This window comes from Cervus elaphus, chromosome 18 (assembly GCF_910594005.1).
Source record: "Cervus elaphus chromosome 18, mCerEla1.1, whole genome shotgun sequence".
NCBI classification, from domain to species: Eukaryota; Metazoa; Chordata; class Mammalia; order Artiodactyla; family Cervidae; genus Cervus; species Cervus elaphus.
Window position 1 is genome coordinate 25,687,883 of NC_057832.1, and position 23,203 is coordinate 25,711,085.

Consider the following 23,203-nt stretch of genomic DNA (forward strand, 5'->3'; position numbering starts at 1 on the left):
TTCTTGATTCTGAAAATAATAGAGTAATTCATTGAGAGGAAAACAAAACCCCTGAAGCCCCCAAAGTTAACAGCCGCAGCAAAACTAGACAAAACGTCTCCAATTCTGATAGAGACTTTGGTGGGTGATGTTTACAGAGCAGTGCTGTGCTGTGATGAGTCACTCACTCGTATCTGACTCCTGCGACCCATGGGCTGTAGCCCACCAGGCCTCTCTGTCTGTGGGATTCTCCAGGCAAGAGTATTGGACTGCGTTATCATCTCCTCCTGCAGCGGATCTTCCCGACCCAGGAATCGAACCGGGGTCTCCTGCATTGCAGGTGGATTCCAGTGTTCATAGGAGCACTGTTTATTTATTTTATTTGTTTTTTTGTGTTTCACAATGAAATTTCTTTTATTGCTAGTTTTTGTTGCAAAAGCAATACATGCTCACTTGAAAAAGAATAAGGATAGGCAAACAAAAAAGAAAATTAAACCCACCCATCATTCCACCCACTTAGAAACAGTCATTTAATACAATAGTGTATTGTTTCACATATATATTTTTAAAAGAGCGTAATATCCTAAAAATAGCTTTGTGACTTGCTTTTTATAAGCTTACTATATTGAGGAGCACTGTTTATAGTAATCAAGACATAGAAGCAGCCTAAATGAATAGATAAAGAAAATGTGGTATATGTGTAAAATGGAGTATTCAGCCATAAAAAAAAGTAAAAGAATGCCATTTGCAGCATCATGGATGGACCTAAATATTGTCATACCTTTACATGAAATAAATTAGAGAAAGAAAATGATACCAGTAAACTTATTTACAGAACAGAAAGACCCACAGACATCGGAAAGAATCATGGTTACCACAGGGGAAGGGAGGGACTTCCCTGGTGGTACAGTGGGTAAGAAGCCAGCTGTCAGTGCTGGGGACACGGGTTCAGTCCCTGGGTTTGAAGATTTCACATGCCGTGGAACAGCAAAGCCCGTGTGCCGCAACTCCTGAGTCGGGGCACCTCGGGCCGGCACGCCCAGGGCTGTGTGCCTGGAGCCCGAGCTCATTGCAGACAAGCCACTGCGGTGAGACGTCCATGCGCCAGAGCAAAGAGCAGCCCACTCGCCTGCACACAGCAACGAAGGCCCAGTGCAACCAAAACCAAAAATGTGTTTTAAAATTAAAAGTTAAAAGAGGGAAGACGAGGGATAAGTTAGGAGCATGAAATTAACATACACACTACTGTATGTAAAATAAGTAACAAGGACCAACATATAGCAGTGTGTTAATCGCTCAGTCGTGCCCGACTCTTTGCAACCCATGGACTGCAGTCCACCAGGCTCCTGTGTCCATGGGACTTTCCAGGCAAGGATACTGAAGCCGTTTACCATTTCCTTCTCCAGGGGATCTTCCTGACCCAGGATTAAACCCAGGTCTCCTGCACTGCAGGCAGATTCTTTGCTGACTGAGCTACCAGGGAAACCATGGTATACATAGCACAGGGAGCTATATTCACTATCTTGTAGTGGAAAAGATTCTGAAAAATTCTGATGTAAATCAAGTATACTTCAATTAAAAATTGAAAACTTTTTTAAATTTGATTTCATATAATATTTGGCTTAGGAAAAAAGCAAATACTATAAAAGAATCATAACATAAATATAAACTGGTCGTGCTTCCTGGTAGTGACAGCTATTAGGTTTGGTGTATATTTTGCCATATTTCTTTCCTAAGAATGTACAAAATTTACCTGCACATAGAAAATAATTTTATAATAAAAGCCTGCTAGTTTCAATTTGAAAAAGCAAATTAGAAAAAGTACTAGAAAGGATGAAATAGTATAAAACAGATACTGCAGCTAAAAGGTTGTGTCTCCAAGAGGCCTGGGTGACAGAGCAGCAGTTCTGAGTCCAAGGCCCATGGTCCCAAAGGGGGGGACCCTCAGACAGAGGCGCCTTGAGTTCAGTCGCTCAGTCGTGTCCGACTCTTTGCGACCCCACGGACCGCAGCACGCCCGGCCTCCCTGTCCGTCACCACTCCCGGAGTTTACCCAGATTCGTGTCCATGGAGTCAGTGATGCCACCCAACCATCTCATGAACCATGTCATCCCCTTCTCCTCCTGCCCTCAATCTTGCCCAGCATCAGGGTCTTTTCCAGTGAGTCAGCTCTTCGCATCAGGTGGCCAAAGTATTGGAGCTTCAGCTTCAACATCAGTCCTTCCAATGAACACTCAGAACTAATCTCCTTTAGGATGGACTGGTTGGATTGCCTTGCAGTCCAAGGGACTCTCAAGGGTCTTCTCCAGCACCACAGTTCAAAAGCATCAATTCTTCTGCGCTCAGCTTTCCTTATAGCCAGCTCTCTCACATCCATGCAACCATACACCTTCAGTTTATATTCCCCGGAGGTTCCTAGATGCATTCGGATCATCTCGTGGGGTGAGCACAAGGAGTCGGGGGGAGATGGCATAACTGTTAACTTCAGCCTGTTCCTAGTTTTTTTGGTGGTGGTTATTTTATTTTTTGCCTTGGCTGTAACAGCAGATGCAGATCTGATGCCAGGCTTTCCCAGCTCAAAACCTTCCACAGCTCTTCCGTGAATAGGGATCCTTCAAGCCTTGTTTTGGTGAAGGGCTCCTCCTTGTGGCTCCCTGGGCATCTCCCCGCTCCCTAGAGGTGCTTTTAGACCAGGCCTGCACTTTCCTTCCCTCCTGTCTCAGACTGGGCTGGTTTCACCTTTGGTTATCTGCCTGGCATTTGAATTTTCCCCCTGGATTATACTGAAGAGGCCAGTTGTATCTGCAGTTTTGAAATGTGTAACAATAAAGTCAAGTTAATATTTTAGTCCTGGTACGGCAGCCAGGTGTTATATGTTGGAAAATGGTGAAGAAATGGTAGAATCCACATCCATTTGCTGATAATTAAAGGGAAGTATTTTATGGTATACTTTGAGATCTTAGAAATCATGATATCAATCCCTGAACTTTCGTTTTCCATTTGAAATTCCACTGATGTTTGTGATTTCAGCTACCACTTACATGCCAACATCTCCCAAATTCCAGCTTACTCCTTTCATTGGAGCACTGGGTCCTATTTTTCCAGCTGCATTTTACATATTTCCATGTGGACCAGTCGTTGTTTCCCTATATCGAAACCTGTCTGAAATGGAGTTCATCATTTTTTTCTTAACTGTCTTTTTCCTACTTTCTTTTTCTTATTCTTAATGTCACTTTCTTTGCTCCCTCAGGCTTGAAACGTCCATCATCTTTTATTGATTCCTTTCCATCAGTATTTGTAGAGTTGAGTCACTAAATCCTTTTTCACAATGCTGTGCATTCCTTCTTTTTCTCTTTTCTAAAAGTTCTCCCACTTCAGTCTAGCCCCTTTCACTACAGCGTTTAACTTCCTGACTCCACTTTCTCAATCAGCCTCTCCAGCCTGTTGTATTGTATTGTATTTTTATTGAAGTGTAGCCCTTTACAATGTCATGGTAGTTTCAGGTGTACGGCACAGTGATTCAGTTTTATGTGTTAATATATACACGTTTTATATATAGATACTTTTCCAGATTCTTTTCCATTATAGGTTATTACAAGATGTTGAGTTCCCTGTGTTGTAAGTCAGTCCTTGTTATCTCTTTTCCTTATCGTAATGTGTGTTTGTTAATCTCAGACTCCTCATTTATCCCTTCCTGCTTTCCCTTTTGGTAACCATACGTTCATTTTCTATGTCTGTGGGTTTATTTCTGTTTTGTATATAAGTTAATTTTTATCATTTTTTTTCAGATTCTACATGTAAGTGATATGATATTAATATTTGTGTTTCTCTGGCTTCACTTAATATGATAATCTCTCTAGGTACAGACTCTTATTTTAAATTTAATTTTTCTGAAACACTACTTTCCTCAAGAGCCTAGACTACGCAATTCAGTTCAGTTCAGTCGCTCAGTCTTGTCCGACTCTCTGCAACCCCATGGACTGCAGCACGCCAAAAGAATTCAACAAACTTTGGTAAGCCGCTCTGGGTATTCTAGCATTTTCTTGATTTTTTAGCCCTTTCAGTCCTTTGTTTTTAAGATTTTTTTTTTTTAATGTGGACCATTTTTAAAGACTATTGAATGCGTTACAGTGTTGCTTCTGTTTCATGTTTTGGTATCTTGGCTGCGTGGTATGTGGGGGTCTTAGCTCCCTGAACAAGGGTTGAACCCACACTCCCAGTGTGGGAGGTTGAATCCTTACCCACCTGACCACCAGGGAAGCCCCTCTGCTGTCCCTTGGGGTCTGCTGCTGTTCCCTCTGCGCCCCTCAGCACACTGCTCTTTGTTCCTGGTGCCCCTTCTTCCAGGAGGGTCCTCCCTCTTCTTCCTAGCTGACATCTGTGCCCATCAAATGAGGTTAAACTCAAGGCTGCCGTTGGTAAAATGTAACAGGGCTCTTCTCATTCTCATTGAGCCTTCTGGGATGTTTTGTACTGTTTAACGCTGTTGGAGGTAATATAATCTTTTATGATTAAACTGTCCAAAGCATGGACTTTTGTCTTTTTTGGTCTCTCTTGGAATAAATTAGGAAACTTGTTATTTAGATTTTATTACTTTTGTGTAACTATGCAGTTCACAACTCATCATACAGAAGAAGAGGAAGGTTAAACATGGTTCAAGATTTTAGTTTTTCAGCAGTATAAAATTTACTGGATTGGTTTATGTCAGTCCTGCATAGACATCTTAGTATATTTACATCATCGTAGTATATTTACATTATCAAGTAGTCTATTGAAACAAGATGATCAGATTGTGAAAATCAGGTTACCTTTAGTCTTTTTGTCATGGGTAATATTATTTAAAAGGTGAATCTTAGAATAAATAAGTACATTATAAATACATATATAAATACGTTACTTGTGCTACCCACTTGCCCTTCAGAGCAGTAAAATCTGCCCTGCGTGGAAATCAGAGTAGCCTTCTATGTGCAGTCTGCAGTCTGTGTATCAGTAAAAGTGAAGACACTGTCCTTTCAAAATTTTTCAGTTTTATGTGAGTGCATAGAGAAAGGGGCATCTTGCTTCGTATATGAAGGCTGCACCTGTAACAACACAAAGTGGTTTAAGAGATTGGAGACAATGAATAACTCAACTACTGCATTTATGGGCTTCCCCGGTGGCTCAGATGGTAAAGATTCCGCCTGCAGTGCGGGAGACCTGGGTTTGATCCCTGGGTTGGGAAGATCCCCTGGAGGAGGGCGTGGCAACCCACTGCAGGATTCTTGCCTGGAGAACCCCCTGGACGGAGGGGCCTGGTGGGCTCTGGTCCCTGGGGTCTCACAGTCGGACAGGACTCAGCGACTAAGCACAGCACACGGCATTTATGTGACACCCAGAGTATCACGCTCATTATTTAAAAATTAGCTCTATTGGGGTATTATCAAATAGGATGAAGTGCACATGTTGGAAGTGTACAATTTGATGAGTTTTGACATGTTTATATCTCCTGAGACCATCACTCCAATTGAGATAATGAATGTATTTGTCACCCTCAAAAGCTTCCTTGGGATCCTGGGTAATTCCTCCCTCCCATGCTCCCTCCCAGTACCTCCCATTCCCTAGGCAGGCCCTCATCTGCTTTCTGTCACTTTACGTTAGTTTGCATTTTCTAGAAGTTTTTTGTGGTCTGGCTTCTTTCACTCAGCCTGTTTTTTTTTTCCTTCCCTCCCAAGATTCATGCATGTTGTAGCATATCTTAGGCCTTCATGCCTTTTTATTGCTGAATAGTAGTATGGGTATGCTACAATTTGTTTATTCTTTTATTTATTGTTGAACATGTGGGTTTTTTCCAGTTTGGAGCTGTTACCTTAAAAACTGCATAAAGTTTGTGTATAAATATGGACATACGCTGTTGTTTTTCTTTGATAAATACTTAGAAGGAGAAGGTCTGGGTCATATGGTAGGTGTATGTTTACTTTTTTTTAAGAAACTGCCGCATCGTTATCCAGAGTAGTTGTACCTCAGCATCCAAGAGTTCCAGTTGCTCCACATTTTTGTAAACAGTTGGCATGGCACGCCTTTTACAGTGTTAATATTTTAAAGGATATATAGTGTTATCTCATTGAGATTTTAATTTACATTTGCCTGTTGACTAATGATGTTGAGTATCATTTAATGTGGTTCTTTGCCATCACATATCGTCTTTGGGAAAATGCCTGTTTGCAGCTTTTGCCCAGTTTTTATTGAATTTTTTCTCATGATTGAATTTTAAGAATTCTTTATATGTTCTAAACACATGTCCTATTTCAGATTTGTGATTTGCAAGGCTTTTCTCCCAACTTGTGTCTTGGGCAGTGACAGGCACTTCATCCCCCTCTGTGTGGAGGCAACTCCAGGATCCCAGTGTCTGGGGATTAGGACGCCTTCTGGGCTGGGTCCCAGCTCAACCAGGCAGTAGTGTTGCTGCTGGGGATAATGGCTTTTTAAGAATAAATTTTGACATTTCTCCCATCTGTAAGTGTAAAATTTATTCACTGTTGACAATTTCTACAATGCTGCAATCGTATCTAAGGAAATGAGGCTGGAACATGCTGGAAGAAGCAGAAGAAGGCCACGGTCAAAGCCATGTATGTCAGAAGCATGCATGCTTGGGGCTTCCCATCTGCTTGGCTGGGGGCACCAGGACTGCTACAGGGCTTCTCCACTTTGGGGGTGGGGCTCCTGAATCCCTCTTAGTTTTGCTCAGGATTGCCTTTGAAATGGGGTAGGTTCTGGTTGCTGTTTATTTCCTTAAATATAAGTTGAGTGCTGCATTTGTAGTGCCCAGTTAGTATCTGGCCTAAGCACTTACTTTATATTTTATGACTATTTTGTAAGTGAAAGTCTTGAACATGGATGTTGTGAAATTAGCAAGTGTCTTCAGAACAGAGAGCTGAGCACGGTTCGGAAAAGCGGGGATTTAGAAAGACGAGCGTGAAAGTGATCAAATGTATCTTGACTAATACTAGGAAATATTCTCCTGAAGTCCAGCACGAATGCTTTGTTACGGGCTCCTTGTCTCTGCTGCTTTGTTGATGAAAAGCATTCAGTTGTGGTGCCCAAGAGACTTGGTTTAAACTTCTAGCCCTGCTGTTTACTGACCATGTACATTTGCATCCATACGTAACCCACTTCAGTTCTTTGATTGACATGTTGTGAGTAATTATGTGTACCTGGTGGGGTGATGGTGAGATGGTAGGAGACGAGGCTTTAAGGCATTTTGGTACTGTGCTTGACACCTTGCAGAAGCCTGGCAGATGTTGCTCCCTTTCTCTTGCCCAGTTTCTCGCCTTCCGTGGGGTCAGAGAATCTGGCGACTGGAGTGGTGACCTAGCCGTCTAACTTTCCTGCTGGGGGACCAGCTCGTAGAGGGAAGGTGGTAGAATGGTACTGCCAGGTCTGCTAGGATACATTTTTATACCACTTTGTGTTTTTAATGATACAAAAAATACCATGGGATAAAGATAATTTGTCGTAGATTTTAGTGTCTCTGGACATAGCCTTTTCATGCACAGAGTGATTACTGTAAAGCTATATGGTTAGACTGAATTAGGTACCTAGTGGAGTGAGTCATTAATGTCAGCGGTATTGATGGTCCAAGGGAATCCCAAGAGTTGGATTGTGAAGTTAGCACCATGTTCCCATGGAAAAACATCTTGAAGGAGTTAAGGCAGTGGTCATGTAGGCAGAATAGCAGGTGTGAGGGTGATGGGTACTTTTGTAGCAATTTTAGAGCAATTTCCAGTGGATATTCGTAGCCAACTCGTCTTTGCTGCCTTTCTGAGTTCTTTTATACTGTCTGTATTACCCTTTTCCTATTCCTGACCTATTTCTCCCATGCCTGGATAGTTTAACTTCTTGGAACCTAAGTTTGCTCTCTTTCTCTGATATGTTTGGGACTTTCTGATGTTCTAAACTGACAAACTATAATACCATTGCCACAGAAGTCGTACTGTTGACAGCCTGCTGCAGCCTGTATAAGCCTGTGTATTGTTTTAACTTTTTTTTAATAGGTTATGAAGAGCTTAAATGCTTCACTTAATTATTTGAATTATAAGTTCTGTACAAAATACTTGAATTTAACAAGATTTTTGCATTACTGCTGAGTTTGGTGTGAATTTTATAACAGTGTATGTAAACTTTGGAGGCTTGAGGATGACTCATGAGAACTGCTTTTCTGATTTTTATGTTTGTTCCATTTCGGTCTTATGGCCAGACATGAACATGTGTTGAAGTTTGAGTCCTTCTCTTAAAGGTTTTTCTTTTGTTGTTAGAACAGGAATCACTTTTCGTTTTTTTTTTTCTAGCTCTAAAGTTTACTTATTTTATTCTCTACCTTCTTTTTTAAAAAATTATTTTTTAATTGAAGAATAATTGCTTTACAGAATTTTGTTGTTTTCTATCAAACCTCAACATGAATCAGCCACAGGTATACACATATCCCCTCTCTTTTCAACCTCCCTCCCGTCTCCCTCCCATCCCGCCCCTCTAGGTTGGTACAGAGCTCCTGTTTCAGTTTCCTGAGCCAGACAGCAAATTCCCACTGGCTATCTATTTTATAGATGGCAGTGTAAGTTTCCGTGGTACTCTTTGCACACATCTCACCTTCTCCTCCCCTCTCTCCATGTCCATAAGTCTACTCTCTGTGTCTGTTTCTTCATTGCTGCCCTATAAATAAATTCTTTAGTACCATTTTTCTAAATTCTGTGTATATGCGTTAGAATATGATATTTGTCTTTCTTTTTCTGACTTGTGTCACTTTGTATAATAGGCTCTAGGTTTATCCACCTCGTTAGAACTGACTCAAGTGTGTCCCTTTTTATGGCTGAGTAATATTCCATTGTGTACATGTACTACAACTTCTTTATCCATTCATCTGTTGATGGACATCTAGGTTGCTTCCGTGTTCTAGCTATTGTAAACAGTGCTGCAGTGAACAATGGGATACATGTGTCTTTTTCAAATTTGATTTCCTCAGGGTATGTGCATAGGAGTGGGATTGCTGGGTCATATGGTGGTTTTATTCCCAGTTTTTAAAGGAATCTCCATACCGTCTTCCATAGTGGCCGTATCAATTTACATTCCCACCATCAGTGCAAGAGCATCGCCTTTTCTCCACACCCTCTCTAGCATTTATTATCTGTAGACTTTTTGATGATGGCCATCCTGACTGGTGTGAGGTGATATCTCATTGTGGTTTTGATTTGCATTTCTCTAATAATGAGTGATGTTGAACATCTTTTCATGTGTTTGTTAGCCATCTGTATGTCTTCTTTGGAGATATGTCTGTTTAGGTCTTTTTCCCACTTTTTGATTGGGCTGTTTGTTTTTCTGGCATTCAGTTGTATGAGCTGTATATTTTGGAAATTAATCCTTTGCCAGTTGTTTCATTTGCTATTATTTTCTCCCATTCTGAGGGCTGTCTTTTCACCTTGCTTATAGTTTGTTTTGCTGTGCAAATGCTTTTAAGTTTAATCAGGTCCCACTTGTTTACTCTTGTTTTTATTTCCATTACTCTAGGAGGTGAGTCACAGAGGATCTTGCTTTATGTCATCAAGTGTTCTGCCTATGTTTTCCTCTAAGAATTTTATAGTTTCTGGTGTTACATTTAGGTCTTTAATCCATTTTGATCCATTTAATCCATTTTGTGTATGGTGTTAGGAAGTGTTCTAATTTCATTCTTATACTTGTAGCTGTCCAGTTTTCCCAGCACTATTTATTGAAGAGGTTGTCTTTGCCCCACTGCATATTCTTGCCGCCTTTGTCAAAAATAAGCTACCCATAAATGCATGGGTTTATTTCTGGGCTTTCTATCTTGTTCCATTGGTCTGTATTTCTCTTTTTGTGCCAGTACCATACTGTCTTGATGACTGTAGCTTTGTAGTATAATCTGAAGTCAGGAAGGTGGATTCCTCCAGCTCCATTCTTCTTTCTCAAGACTGCTTTGGCTATTCGGGGTCTTTTGTGTTTCCATATGAATTGCGAAATTTTTTGTTCTAGTTCTGTGAAAAATGCCATTGGTAATTTGATAGAGATCACATTGAATCTGTAGATAGCGTTTGGTAGTATAGTCATTTCACAATAGTGATTCTTCCTACCCAAGAACATGGAATATCTCTCCATCTATTTATGCCATCTTTGACTTCTTTCATCAGTGTCTTTTAATTTTCTCTGTACAGTTCTTTTGTCTCTTTAGGTAAGTGTATTCCTAGATATTTAATTCTTTTTGTTGGAATGGTGAATGGGATTGATTCCTTAATTTCTCTTTCTGATTTTTCACTATTAGTATATAGAAATGCAAATGATTTCTGTGCATTGATATGTATCCTGAAACTTTGCTAAATTCGCTGATTAGCTCTAGTAATTTTCTGATACTATCTTTAGGGTTTTCTATGTACAGTATCATGTCATCTGCAAACAGTGAGAGCTTTACTTCTTCTTTTTTGACCTGGATTCTTTTTCTTTCTTTTTCTTCTCTGATTGCTGTAGCTAGGACTTCCAGAACAACACAGTTCTGGAATAATAGTGGGAGATTGACAGCAGGCACAAAGTGAGGGCAGTTCTGAAATTCCACTGAGCAGGCATTTTAGGGGAACCCCCCACCTTGGGTTGGAGAATGTTAATTAATTATTCTCATCTTTCACCCTTAAATATGCCCCCCTTTGTTTATTAAAAGGTATCTTTTCTCTGTGAGGCTCCAGTTGGACTCTAGCCTGCTTCGTCTCTATACCTTCACCCTCTGTGTCCTAAGTGAAGGGCTTCCCTGGTGGCTCAGTGGTAAAGAATCAGCCCGCCAATTCAGGAGACTCAGGTTCAATCCATGCGTTGGGAAGATCTCTTGGAGAAGGGCATGGCAACCCACTCCAGTATTCCTGCCTGCAGAATCCCATGGACAGAGGAGCCTGGTGGGCTACAGTCCATGGGGGTCTCAAAGAGTCAGACACGACTGAGCAACTAACACACACGCACACATATTCATGCCAGCTGAGGCTTTAGTATCAGATTGGTGACTGTATCCTTGACTTGTCCCTTACCAAGACTGAGTTTTAGTCATCTGCTGTTCCTTCAGAGGCATTCTCTGTTTAGTTTTAGCTGTTAGGGTTGAGAACTTAGTTGCTTCTTCCAACCTTTTAAGTCTTTGAATGAACTTTATTTTCTTATATTCCTGCCTGTAAGCCAACCAATTCTTTTCTGATATCATTTCTCTCTTGAATCAGTTTCTTTTTTTATCTTTTTCAGTTTTTTTTTAATCTCATCCCTTGTCTTTTCATCTTTTCCTGTTGCTTTTCCATTTAATCTTGTTTTTTCTTTTTACCAGATTTAAAGGCCATGTCTCTTTATACTGTTTTGAGGATGCCAAACTTTTTCCAGACTTTTCTTATTGCTCCATCATTATATCCAGTAAGCTCTGTCTTTGCAGATTTTATAGGCTCTTCCTTTTCCTTTACTGAAATATTTTCTTTTTCACACAGCTTGTGTTTTTCTTCTCCATATATATATATTTTTTAATTTTAGAAAGTGAAACCTGCCAGATATGTTTCCAACAGACTGACTCCTTTACCATCTGCTCTGATCTACGACTCAGGGCAGGTTGACCTACACAAATACCCAAGCAAATCTCAGTTTCCAGAAGGCTTTTGATCAGATAAAATCTTGACTTACCCTCCCTGCTTGATGTTCTGGTTTTGTTGTTGTTCAGTCGCTCAGTCTTCGCGACCCCGTGGACTGCAGCACGCCACACTTCCCTGTCCTTCACTGTCTCCCTGAGTTTGCTCAAACTCGTGTCCTTTGAGTCGATGATACCATCCAACCACCTCGTCCTCTGTCATCTTCTTCTCCTTCTGCCTTCAGTCTTTCCCAGCATCAGGGTCTTTTCCAGTGAGTCAGTTCTTCACATCAGGTGGCCCAAGTATTGGAGCTTCAGCTTCAGCATCAGTGCTTCCAATGAATATTCCGGACTGATTTCCGTTAGGATTGAGTGGTATGATCTCCTTGCAGTCCAGTGGGGTTCTCAAGAGTCTTCTCCAGCACCACAGTTCAAAAGTATCAGTTCTTTGGCACTCATCCTTCTTGATGTTCCAACTCTCATATCCATACATGACTACTGGAAAAACCATAGCTTTGACTAGACAGACCTTTGTCAGTAAAGTAATGTCTCTGCTTTTTAATACATTGTCTAGGTTGGTCATAGCTTCTCTTCCAAGGAGCAGGTGTCTTTTAATTTCATGGCTGCAGTCACCATCTGCAGTGATTTTGGAGCCCCCAAAAATAAAGTCTGTCACTGTTTCCCCATCTATTTACCATGAAGTGATGGGATCAGATTGCTATGACCTTCATTTTTTGAATGTTGAATTTTAAGCCAGCTTTTTTACTCTCCTCTTTCACCTTCATTGAGAGGCTCTTTAGTTCTTCGCTTTCTGCCAGAAGGGTGATGTCATCTGTATATCTGAAGTTATTGATATTTCTTCTGACAGTCTTGATTCTAGCTTGTGCTTCATCCAGCTTGGCATTTCTCATGATGTACTTTTACATGTAAGTTAAGAGCAGGGTGACAATATACAGCCTCTATATAATCTTTTTGCAGTTTTGAGCCAGTCCATTGTTCCATGTCGGGTTCTAACGTTGCTCCTTGTCCTGCATACAGGTTTCTCAGGAGGCAGGTAAGCTGTTCTGGTATTCCCATCTCTTGAAGAATTTTCCCCAGTTTGTTGTGATCCAAACAGTCAAAGGTTTTAGTATAATCAATGAAGCAGAAGTAAATGTTTCCCTGAAATTCCCTTGCTTTTTCTACAATCCAGAGGATATGGCAATTTAATCACTGGTTCCTCTGCCTTTTCTAAATCCAGCTTGTACATCTGGAGGTTCTCAGTTCATGTACTGTTGAAGCCTGGCCTGGAGTATGTTGAGCATGGTCTTGCTAGCCTGTGATATCAGTGCATTTGTACAGCAGTTTGAGCATTCTCTGGCATTGCCTTTCTTTGGAATTGGAATGCAAACTGACCTTTTCCAGTCCTGTGGCCACTGCTGAGTTTTCCAAATTTGCTGGCATATTGAGTGCAGCACTTTCACCGCATCATCTTTTAGGATTTGAAATAGCTCAACTGGAATTCCATCACCTCCACTAGCTTTGTTCTTAGTGATGCTTCCTGAGGCCCACTTGACTTTGCACTCTTGGATGCGTGGCTCTAGGGGAGTGAGCACACCATCATGGTTAGCCAGGTCATTAAGATCTTTTTTCTATAGTTCTTCTGTGTATTCTTGCCACGTCTTCTTAATATCTTCTGCTTCTGTTAGGTCCATTCTGTCCTTTATTGTGGCCATCTTTGGATGAAATGTTCCCTTGGTATCTTTCTTGAAGAGCTCTCTATTCTTTCCCATTGTTTTCCTCTGCTGTTTTCATTATATAGTTTTCCTCTATTTCTTTGCATTGTTCACTTAGGAAGGCTTTCTTATCTCTCCTTGCTATTCTTTGCAACTCTGCATTCAGTGGGTGTATTTTTCGTTTTTCTCCTTTGCCTTCTGCCTCTTTTTTCAGCTGTTGGTAAGGCCTCCTCAGACAACCATTTTGCGTTTTTGTATTTTTTGGGGGAGGTTTTGATCACTGTCTCCTGCACAGTGTTATGAACCTTGTTTAGTTCTTCAGGCACTCTGTCAGATCTAATCCCTTGAATCTATTTGTCACTTCCACTGTATAATCATAAGAGATTTGGTTTAGGTCATACCTGAATGGCCTGGTGGTTTTCCCTACTTTCTTCAATTTAGTTCTGAATTTGGCAATAAGGAGCTTGTGATCTGAGCCACAGTTAGCTCCTGGTCTTGTTTTTGCTGTTTGTATAGAGCTTCTCCATCTTTGGCTGCAAAGAGTATAATCAATCTGATTTCAGTATTGACCATCGGTGATATTCATGTGTAGAGTCGTCTCTTGTGTTATTGGAAGAGAGTGTTTGCTATGACCAGTTCATTCTCTTGGCAAAACTCTGTTAGCCTTTGCCCTGCTTCATTTTGTACTCTAAGCCACACTTGCCTGTTACAGCAGGCAAGTTTGGCCTTGGATATTCTGACATGGGCAGAATAAATGAAACTGAAATGTGGAGCACTTGATGCCACCAGGAATTCTGCTTTGCTGTCTCTCATATCGCTTTGCTCAGAATGGTACGTGTTCTCCCAAATTCCCTTTAGCTTCCTTCCCAGTTGTTTTCTAGGAGTTGCTGCCCTGCCCAAATATATAAAGCTGAATGTACACAGATGGAAGGACAAAGAGGAGAGAGGGGGAGTGTGTGTGTCTGTAGGGGGCAGTGCACAACAATCTCACCAGTACAGATATTTGCACTGATAGGGATTTAAATGTGGCTGCAGTTTTGCAGTGAATACAGCCCTTGGGTGTCTGACTCAGATAACCAACTCTGGAGGGGGTATGTAGTGCCTGCTTTTCTTTTCTCAGGTGGCCTCAGTTTCATGAGGCATGATAAGAAATCTGGAAAGGTGTTTTTGTTTTTGTTTTTCCTTTCCTCAGCCCAGTGTCCAGTTAATTGTTAGTGGGATCCTTTCAGACTTGGTAGTATCTCTTAATTTTAGTTTTACTTGTAGTGATTTCTTGGATTATTTCAGAAGTAGAGAGAGGTTGCAGGATTCAAGGCACACAGGGTTTCAAACTGGAAGTCCATGCTACTGATATTCTGGCTTGTCTTCTGATACTTCCGTTACCCAAACAGGGCTTGTGTTCTTAAGTTTGGGGATCGAATTCCTAAAAGTACTTATTGTGATGTCTTTACATTTGGCTTTTTACTAAGAAGGGTGAGAGTTTCATCTGAATTTGACATTATATGGTGTTTGCTTCTATTTCAGGTAACAGCAGAAGCAGCAATGTTTCACTTTTTCAGAAAGCCTCCAGAATCTAAAAAGCCGTCAGTACCAGAGACAGAAGCAGATGGCTTTGTCCTTTTAGGTGAGTGTTTTTAGGATTTTGTTGTTTTTGTTAGTGGCTAAGTCATGTCTGACTCCTTGCGACCCCATGGACTGTAGCCCACCAGTCTCCTCTGTCCATGGGATTCTTCAGGCAAGAATACTGGAGTGGGTTGCCATTCCTTTTTCCAGGGGATCTTCCCAACCCAGGGATCGAAGCCGCATTATTAGATGAATGATTTTTGCTTTAAAAGATTACTTGAAAAGTTATATGATTGATTTTTAAATATTTTTCTACTAATTCCAGAATTAGTTGATGTATATAAAATTTATAAAAATATGGATCATTAATCACTTGAAATATTGTCGTCAAGTCAGACTTTTCTTGTATATCAGTTTGGGTGTGTCCTTCAGGTTCAATTTATAAAATCATCCCATTTTTTCTATCCAGTAAGTGAGTCAACCTTTTTAATTACGAAAAGCCAGAAGTCTTGAAGAATTCTTGATAAATTCAAATTTGAAGAAGCAGGGCTTAGTGCTGCTTATAAATTAGCTTCTGAAATTAAATTAGGCATCCAGTAAATAGTTGCTGAATGAGGTACGTTTATTTTTTCATTTAAGTAGAGTTGATTTACAATATTATATTAACTTTCAAGGGTAGAACATAATGATCGAATATTTTCACAGATTTAGTGCCAATAAATATTACTATAAGATAATAACTGTTATAATGGCTATAATTGTGCTGTACAGTATATCATTGTTGCTTATCTTTTTTTTATATATAGTAGCTTATATCTCTTAATCCCATACCCCTAATTTGCCCTTCCCTCTCCCTTTTGGTAACTAGTTTTTTTCTGTATCTGTGAGTTTTTCCTATTTTGCACATGCTTCATTTGTATTATTTTTGTGATTCCTCATTTGAGGTAATGTCATACAGTATTTGTCTTTCTGTGACTTATTTCACTAAACATATTGCTCTCCGGGTCCATCCACGTTGTTGCAGATAGCAGAATTTCACTCTTTTTTTATGGCTTTTTATTCTTTTTTCTGTGTGTGTGTGTGTGTGCATTGCATCTTCTTAATCCAGTCGTGTGTTGTTAAGTGCTTGGGTTTCTCTGTCTTGGCTATGATAGATGGTGCTCCTGTGAGCTTTAGGGTACATGTATCTTTTTGAATTAGTGTTTTCATTTTTTCCAGCTACATACCCAGGAGTGGGATTGCTGGATCATATGGTAGCTCATTTTTAGTGTTTTAAGGAACCTCCATACTATTTTGCATAGTGGCTACACCAGTTTCCATTCCCATCAAGAGTTTTGAAGTACACTTTAAAATCTAAATATGTTAAATAGTGTCTCCTAAATCTTAAGACTAGTTTATTTTCTATTATAAAATTAACACCTGCTAGTTGTTAAGATTTTAGTGGCTTTAAAAAATATTCCTTTCAACCAGATATTATACTTTTCCCAAGGGGAATTCTGAAAAATGACATTTCCTTCATGTCATTTGCCAGTCCCAAAGAAGAGGTTGGCAGTCTTTGGATAGTTCTTCCCAGCAGTTGTCTTCTCATAGGGCATTGAGGAGGAACTAAAACCTAGTGTCCGCTTGTAACACCCGTCCTCGTCTACCTGGATGTCCTTCTGCCAAATTCAGCTCCTTATCTGAGAGGATTTGCTCTTGACAGTATTTCTCAGGTCTCCCTCTGTAGATTCTTTCCCTACCTCTTCTCTTTATATCTTGTTTAGTCAGTCCGAGGTCCCTGGCATTGGCAGAGGCTGTGTGTCTTGACAACTGGAAGATGGCTTTTTGGGTTTGCAGGTTTTGTTGAACCTTGAGGCTAGGCCTTCTAAGAGCCAGGCTCACACCACGCCTCTGACCCCACATGCTCAGAAGGGGTGGGTGGACCTCTGCCTCTTCAGCACTCCTCTTCAGCATCTGGCCTCTTGCAGTAAGGACACGGGGGTTTCACCCCTCTGCCCCTCTTCCACTTCTTGGCCTTAATCTCTGGGAGACCAGAGGAGAGTTTTCCTTGTAGTTAAATGTTACCATAAAATACCCTATCTTTTCCACAGTCACGTTCTGGTAGGCCTGTGGGTTCCTGGATCTGCTTCCTGGGGCCTGGAACAGGGGCCGTAGCCAAGAGAGGTGAGAGCTGTTTTCTCTCTGACAGGATCCGCCACGTCTGAGGCAAAAGGAGTGGGGCATAGTCTGACCAGGGTTGGTGGTTTTTCTGGGGAGCCTCCTGACTGGGATAAGGGGGGTGCCACCAGCCCAGCTGCTTCTCTGGCCCTTCTTACAGTGTCAGGAAATTGTGCTTTGGCTTCTAAGACAGAACCGGCTCTGTCATCCCCCACTTCTGTTTCTAATGCTGCCAGCATTGCTTCCCTTTTACCTGCCGAATTAGCCCAACTAACGGAAGAAACTTCAGGGGTGCGTCTGTTCTCCTGTGATGTTTCTGCCTCTTTAGGAGTTTCACAGTAAATTCTTCTTTCAGAGATTTGCTCTAGCACAGCCTGATTCTTGTATTTCTTGTATTCTTGTATTTCTTGTTTTAGAACACCTCTGTAGCCTGGAGAAAGGCATGCAACCCACTCTAGCATTCTTGCCTGGAGAACCCCCATGGACAGAGGTGCCTGGTGGGCTACAGTCTGTGGGGTCCCATGGAGGGACACAACTGAAGTGACTTAGCACACAGCTTTAATGCACATGCAGACAGCTGTGTTTTTCTGTTGTCTCATGATTAGAAATAGTGCACTGATGTGTCTGCGAGCACACACAGCTTCTGCAGCTGTACTTGGAGAACTCTTGATCCATCTTGCCTTCCTCTGTGGCCTGCCACTTGCAGCATTGCAGAGACAAGTTTTAACCACAGCTGCAAAAGCTGCTCAGGCTGCTGTTTCTAGAATCCCCTCCAGTGTCTGGTAGCTTGTAGCATGAAATATTTCACTGCCTGTCTTATAACTAGCCCAGCAGGGGCCCTGTTTCCAGGGTGTTCTGCCCCAACTGGGGAAGCTTCTGTCGTGGACCCTGCCTTTCTAAGAAAGAGTAGTTTAAGTAGTGGTCTTTAACTGAGGCTCAGAAGACAGAAATGCCCAGATTTGCTAATTCTTGAGGGAATTGCAGCCATTACTTCCTCAAGTATGGTTTCGCATATCAGCTGCTCCGTCTGATACGTCTCAGCTCTAATGGTGCCTGTCCCATGAGCTGACACGCTGTATGTTGAGGGTTTTCACAGGCCATCGTGGGCTGAGTGGGATTGGTGTCGGCTCCCGCACCGTGGGTCCTGCGGTTGAACAGTCACAGTGAGGCATCACTTCTGCCCCAGGCTCAGGACTGCAATTTAATTTCAGGTGCGGCGGGTATCACACCCTTGTTCAAATGGTCCAAGCAAGAGCAGACCCCCGCGTGTTGACTGAGGCCTCCTGGTCCTTCAGCTGCCATGTCTACTGAGGCTTATCTCGGTTTAGTGCCATTGTTTTCCCCAGGTGTGAAGCTCCAACCCCTCCACCAGTTTCCATGAAAAATCCTTGGGTTACTACTGTTCTGTGATTTTTTTCCTCCTAGAATCTTCCAGAAAGTTTTTTGTTTGTTTGTTTTGTTTTTACCTCCTGCTTTCAGGAAGAAAAGAAGACAGAGTGCCCTTCTTGCACCTGATGTTTTTTCAAGTTTAGCTCAGAATAATCTTTATGCCAAAGTGGTATACTTTGGGTTGGTATATCTGCCACCCTTCACCATTTGGGGAAGTTACAAAACCTCCCAGGTATCGTTTAGCTTAATTAGAAAATGAGCATGATAACAATAGGGTTATTGAGGGGATTAAATGAGTTAGTGTGTATAATATGCTTAGGAGAACACTTTGAGTGAGGTGGTCATCTTATCTCCATATACAGTGCATGCTAAGTCGCTTCAGTCTGTGGCCTGCCAGGCTCTCTGTCCATGAGATTTCCCAGGCAAGAATGTTGGAGTGAGTTGCTGTGCCTTCTCCAGTGGATCAAACCCAGGGATCAAACCCATATCTCTTATGTCTCCTGCATTGGCAGCCTGGTTCTTTACCACTAGCGCCACCTGGGAAGCCCCCATGTACAGAAGAGGACTTGAAAAAGTTTGCCAGCTTACATGGGCCAGATCTGGAATTAGCCCAGACATTCTAACTTGAGAGCCTGTCCTCTTAACCACTAAGCTATCTATTTTTTTTTTTTAAGTCATATTATCATTTTAAATTTTGAGACAGTAGTGACATTTTAAGCTCTTTTTAAAAATTTAAGTTGTGTTCAGTAATTTTCAAATATTCCTTAAGTAACTTTATTATTGAATGGGATTAAAATATAGTGCAAAGGAGAACAGGATTAAATGCCAGAGAAGTATAAATACTTCATGTCTGCAGTTTAACTATCCCTGAGTTCCCTAAACAATTTTTAAAAGACAAAGCGCTATGCTTTTTTGTTTTCTTTTTTTTTTTAATAAAAGAGGGTTGGTTGTGTTATACATAAATCTGGTTTTAATTTTGGCTGCCTCAGACTTTCCACTATTTAATATTTTAAATACTTAAAAATATTACAGTAAACTGTAATCTCCTTAATGAAGTTGAGATTGGAAGATAAAGTCAGCTCTCTATTTCCACAAAGTTCTGCATCTATGAATTCAACCAACTGCAGATTGAAAATATTGAAAGAAAAAAAATCCAGAGTGGTCCAGCAAAAGCAAAACTTAAATTTGCCACGTGTCTAGCAACTGTTTACATGGCATTTATATTGTATGAGGTGTGATAAGTGATTTAAAGTATACAGGAGGGTATGCATTGGTTATATGCAAATACTGCACTGTTTTCTTTAAGGAACTTGGTGAGACGCTGCAGATTTTAGTAGGGGTGCTGCAGAAACCTAGGGACAGCTATACACTGTTGAGTTAGTAAAATATCCTTCCACAGTTAAAGCCTTAACTGAGAATTGACCAATAAAAGTCAGGATAGATTATTCAGAATATAGTTAATTATCTTAAAAAATAAGATGGTAATCTTTGTTTTTTAGAAACTGGTCTGACCTAAGTTGTTCTTTTTATCATATGGTTCTGCATTAACTTATATAATATCTACTTTTACTCTCAGAGCATGCTCTATGTATGTGTAAAATATTTTGAAAAATATCACATAGGTCAAATGATAGCTGTGAACTACTTTTATCAACATGACTGCGTCCTTTGGCATATGTGTTTTGGTTATCATGTGTCCACACATCTTGCTTGCTCCTTTTGTGCAGTAGATACATTGCAGGAAAATAATTGTATGTATGTGTTTTTGTGTATTAACTTATAAATGATACAAGTAAATGAAGACTTAGATTATATCTATACCAACAACTTCTTCAGTTCAGTTCAGTCCCTCAGTCATGTCTGACTCTTTGTGACCCCATGAATCGCAGCACGCCAGGCTTCCCTGTCCATCACCAACTTCCAGAGCTTACTGAAACTCATGTCCATCGAGTGGGTAATGCCATCCAGCCATCTCATCCTCTGCCATCCCCTTCTCCTCCTGCCCCCAATCCGTCCCAGCATCAGGGTCTTTTCCAATGAGTCAGTTCTTTGCTTTAGGTGGCCCAGGTATTGGAGTTTCAGCTTCAGCATCAGTCCTTCCAATGAACACCCAGGACTGATCTCCTTTAGGATGGACTGGTTGGCTCTCCTTGCAGTCCAAGGGACCCTCAAGAGTCTTCTCCAACACCACAGTTCAAAAGCATCAATTCTTCGGCGCTCAGCTTTCTTTGTAGTCCAACTCTCAAATCCATACATGACTACTTGAAAAACCATAGCTTTGACTAGACAGACCTTTGTTGGCAAACTAATATCTCTGCTTTTTAATATGCTGTCTAGTTTGGTCATAGCTTTTCTTCCAAGGAGCAAGCATCTTTTAATTTCATGGCTGCAGTCACCGTCTGCAGTGATTTTGGAGCCCAAGAAAATAAAGTCTCACTGTTTCCTTTGTTTGCCCATCTATTTGCCATGAAGTGATGGGACCAGATTCCATGATCTTAGTTTTTTGAATGTTGAGCTTTAGGCTGACTTGTTCACTCTCCTCTTTCACTTTCATCAAGAGGCTCTTTAGTTCTTTGCTTTCAAGGTGGTGTCATCTGCATATCTGAGGTTATTGATATTTCTCCCGGCAATCTCGATTCCAGCTTGTGCTTCCTCCAGCCCAGCATGTCATGTGATGTACTTCTGCGTATATGTTAAATAAGTAGGGTGACAATATACAACCTTGACATACTCCTTTCCCAGTTTGGAACCAGTCTGTTGTTCCATGTCCGGTTCTAACTGTTGCTTCTTGATCTGAACACAGATTTCTCAACAACTTCTCATCAGTATGGATTCTGTAGAATTTGTTAGACTGTTATCTTACTTGGCCTTCATAACGTATCTCTAAAAAGGTTAGAGGTTAGAGTAAATTATGTTGTTAAGGATATAAGTTATCTGTATTTCCCCCTTTGACAATACCTGTTCCCTTAGATATGCCTTCTGACTTAACACAAATAGGGTTGAGGTCACAATTACTAGATGGTATTGCTGAAGTCAACACCCCATGACTTGAAACTCAGGGTCCAAGCAGAGCCTAGGCTCTTTTATTGATAATAGGGATATATGGGCTGCTTGTACAGAATTTGCTCACTTTTGGACAGAAAGCTTTTTCCCTGTTAGGCTTTCCAAAGTTTTTAGCCTTTGTAAAATGTTGAGTGTGCTAAATAATAGTAAGGAAATTAAAAACAAAAAGGCCTGGTGGAAAAACATCCTTTTGCTTTAACTAGTTCCTATTCTCATAAGGAGGTAGTAACTATTTGTTCATTCAGTAATGAAATCAAAGTAATCCTCTAGGGCACTCATTTTACACAAAAACAAATTGCAGTTTTCTTTTTTATCACTGGGTGGCGGTTTTTCTTAGTCTTAACACTACTGTTTAAAACCCCAGCAAGCCTGGTACTATTTGTAATTACCAGGGTTTTCTTCTGTTATGACATGTTTAATTGTGCTTTAAAGACATTATCTTTAGGTTGATTACAAATTTACTACTGTAGTATACAACCTCTTAGTTATTTTAAATTAAGAAAAAGGGTATCTGTTGCCTAGATGTTGGTATAAAATCCTTCCAAAACTAAGACAAAGGCATGAATTAGCTTATTATATTATAGAAAAAAAGAAAAATAACAGCAACCAAGAGAAGTCACAGAAAATAAAGTGGAAAGGATTATTGTACGTTCACCAACACTGGTGACCAAACAGTGAATATAACTTTGGAGCAGTCAAAATGAAATTGGGCAAACACCATTAAAGAGATTAAAGGAATTGGGTTACAGTAAAACTAAAGTTCATCACGTTTTTCAGAATATGCAGGTGCTTCTTAAAACTATGGCCTAAGAACTTCTAGTTTCCATTAAGCTAATTATTTTGTAAAACTGATTGAATTTAGACTCAGTTTAGTAATTCACCACAGCTTGGATTTCATCTTTTAAATACTGACACTGAAGTATGTAGTTTAGTTTCACCTTCTGTTTGCCAGTTTAAATGATAAATCAGGTTTTGGGAAATAGTGCGTTACATTTAAGACTTTCTCCTACTGAATTCCCCATGGTGGGAATCATTGAAACCATGTACTCACACTGAAGTTAAACTGTCACATTTTTATATGGAACTTTTTAGGTAGCGTCTTCATCTCTGTACTGTCGCCTTTATTTAAAAGTGGGAATCTAGTGGTGTGTAATAAAAATATACATTCCAGAGAAGGAGGGACAGTAAGTCAGTGTGATTCTGTGTAGGACTGAAGGCTTTAATGAAAACAATAATGACAGAAACGAAACAGATTTTCACCATGTGTTTCCCCATCCTTACAAGAGAAGTCTAACATCTTAAACAAAGGTGTTTATGGGTTAAAAAAGCAGCCGACCCTATTAAGATCTGCTTACCCATGTATTGTATTATTCAGAAAAAGTCAAATTGCAATGAATTTACTTGGCAGTCTTTCTGTGTTTTCTCTTGACCTTTCAATTCTAAAGGCAGTATGCCAGGATTTTCAACTGAACGCATAACGCAGTTGTTTATTTTCCCATTGAGAAATGGTGAGTCGTGTGTATAATGGGTAAGAATTAACCGAATTTGCACATTCGTTGGTTCCTAATTCTGGTTCATCTAGTGGCATTCAGAGGTGAAACTGTTGAGGCCAGGCTGACCCGTGTGGGATGTACCACCCTGCCCTGTCTCCTGAAGGGTGCAGGATGAGAGCGGGCTTCATGGGGAGAGACAGAGATGTCCCCCGAGCTGAGAG

General features: G+C 40.7%; 1 protein-coding gene across 7 annotated transcripts in view; it reads left to right on the forward strand.

Moving 5' to 3' along the window:
- Positions 1-23,203, forward strand: part of UMAD1 (UBAP1-MVB12-associated (UMA) domain containing 1) — a 278,759-nt gene that overhangs the window by 14,323 nt on the left and 241,233 nt on the right. For all 7 annotated transcript variants that reach the window (XM_043873027.1, XM_043873029.1, XM_043873030.1 and 4 more), the window contains exon 2: positions 14,842-14,941. In XM_043873027.1, coding sequence (XP_043728962.1) covers positions 14,860-14,941 — 82 coding nt within the window. In that variant the 5' untranslated portion in view covers positions 14,842-14,859. The remainder of the gene's footprint in view (positions 1-14,841; positions 14,942-23,203) is intronic.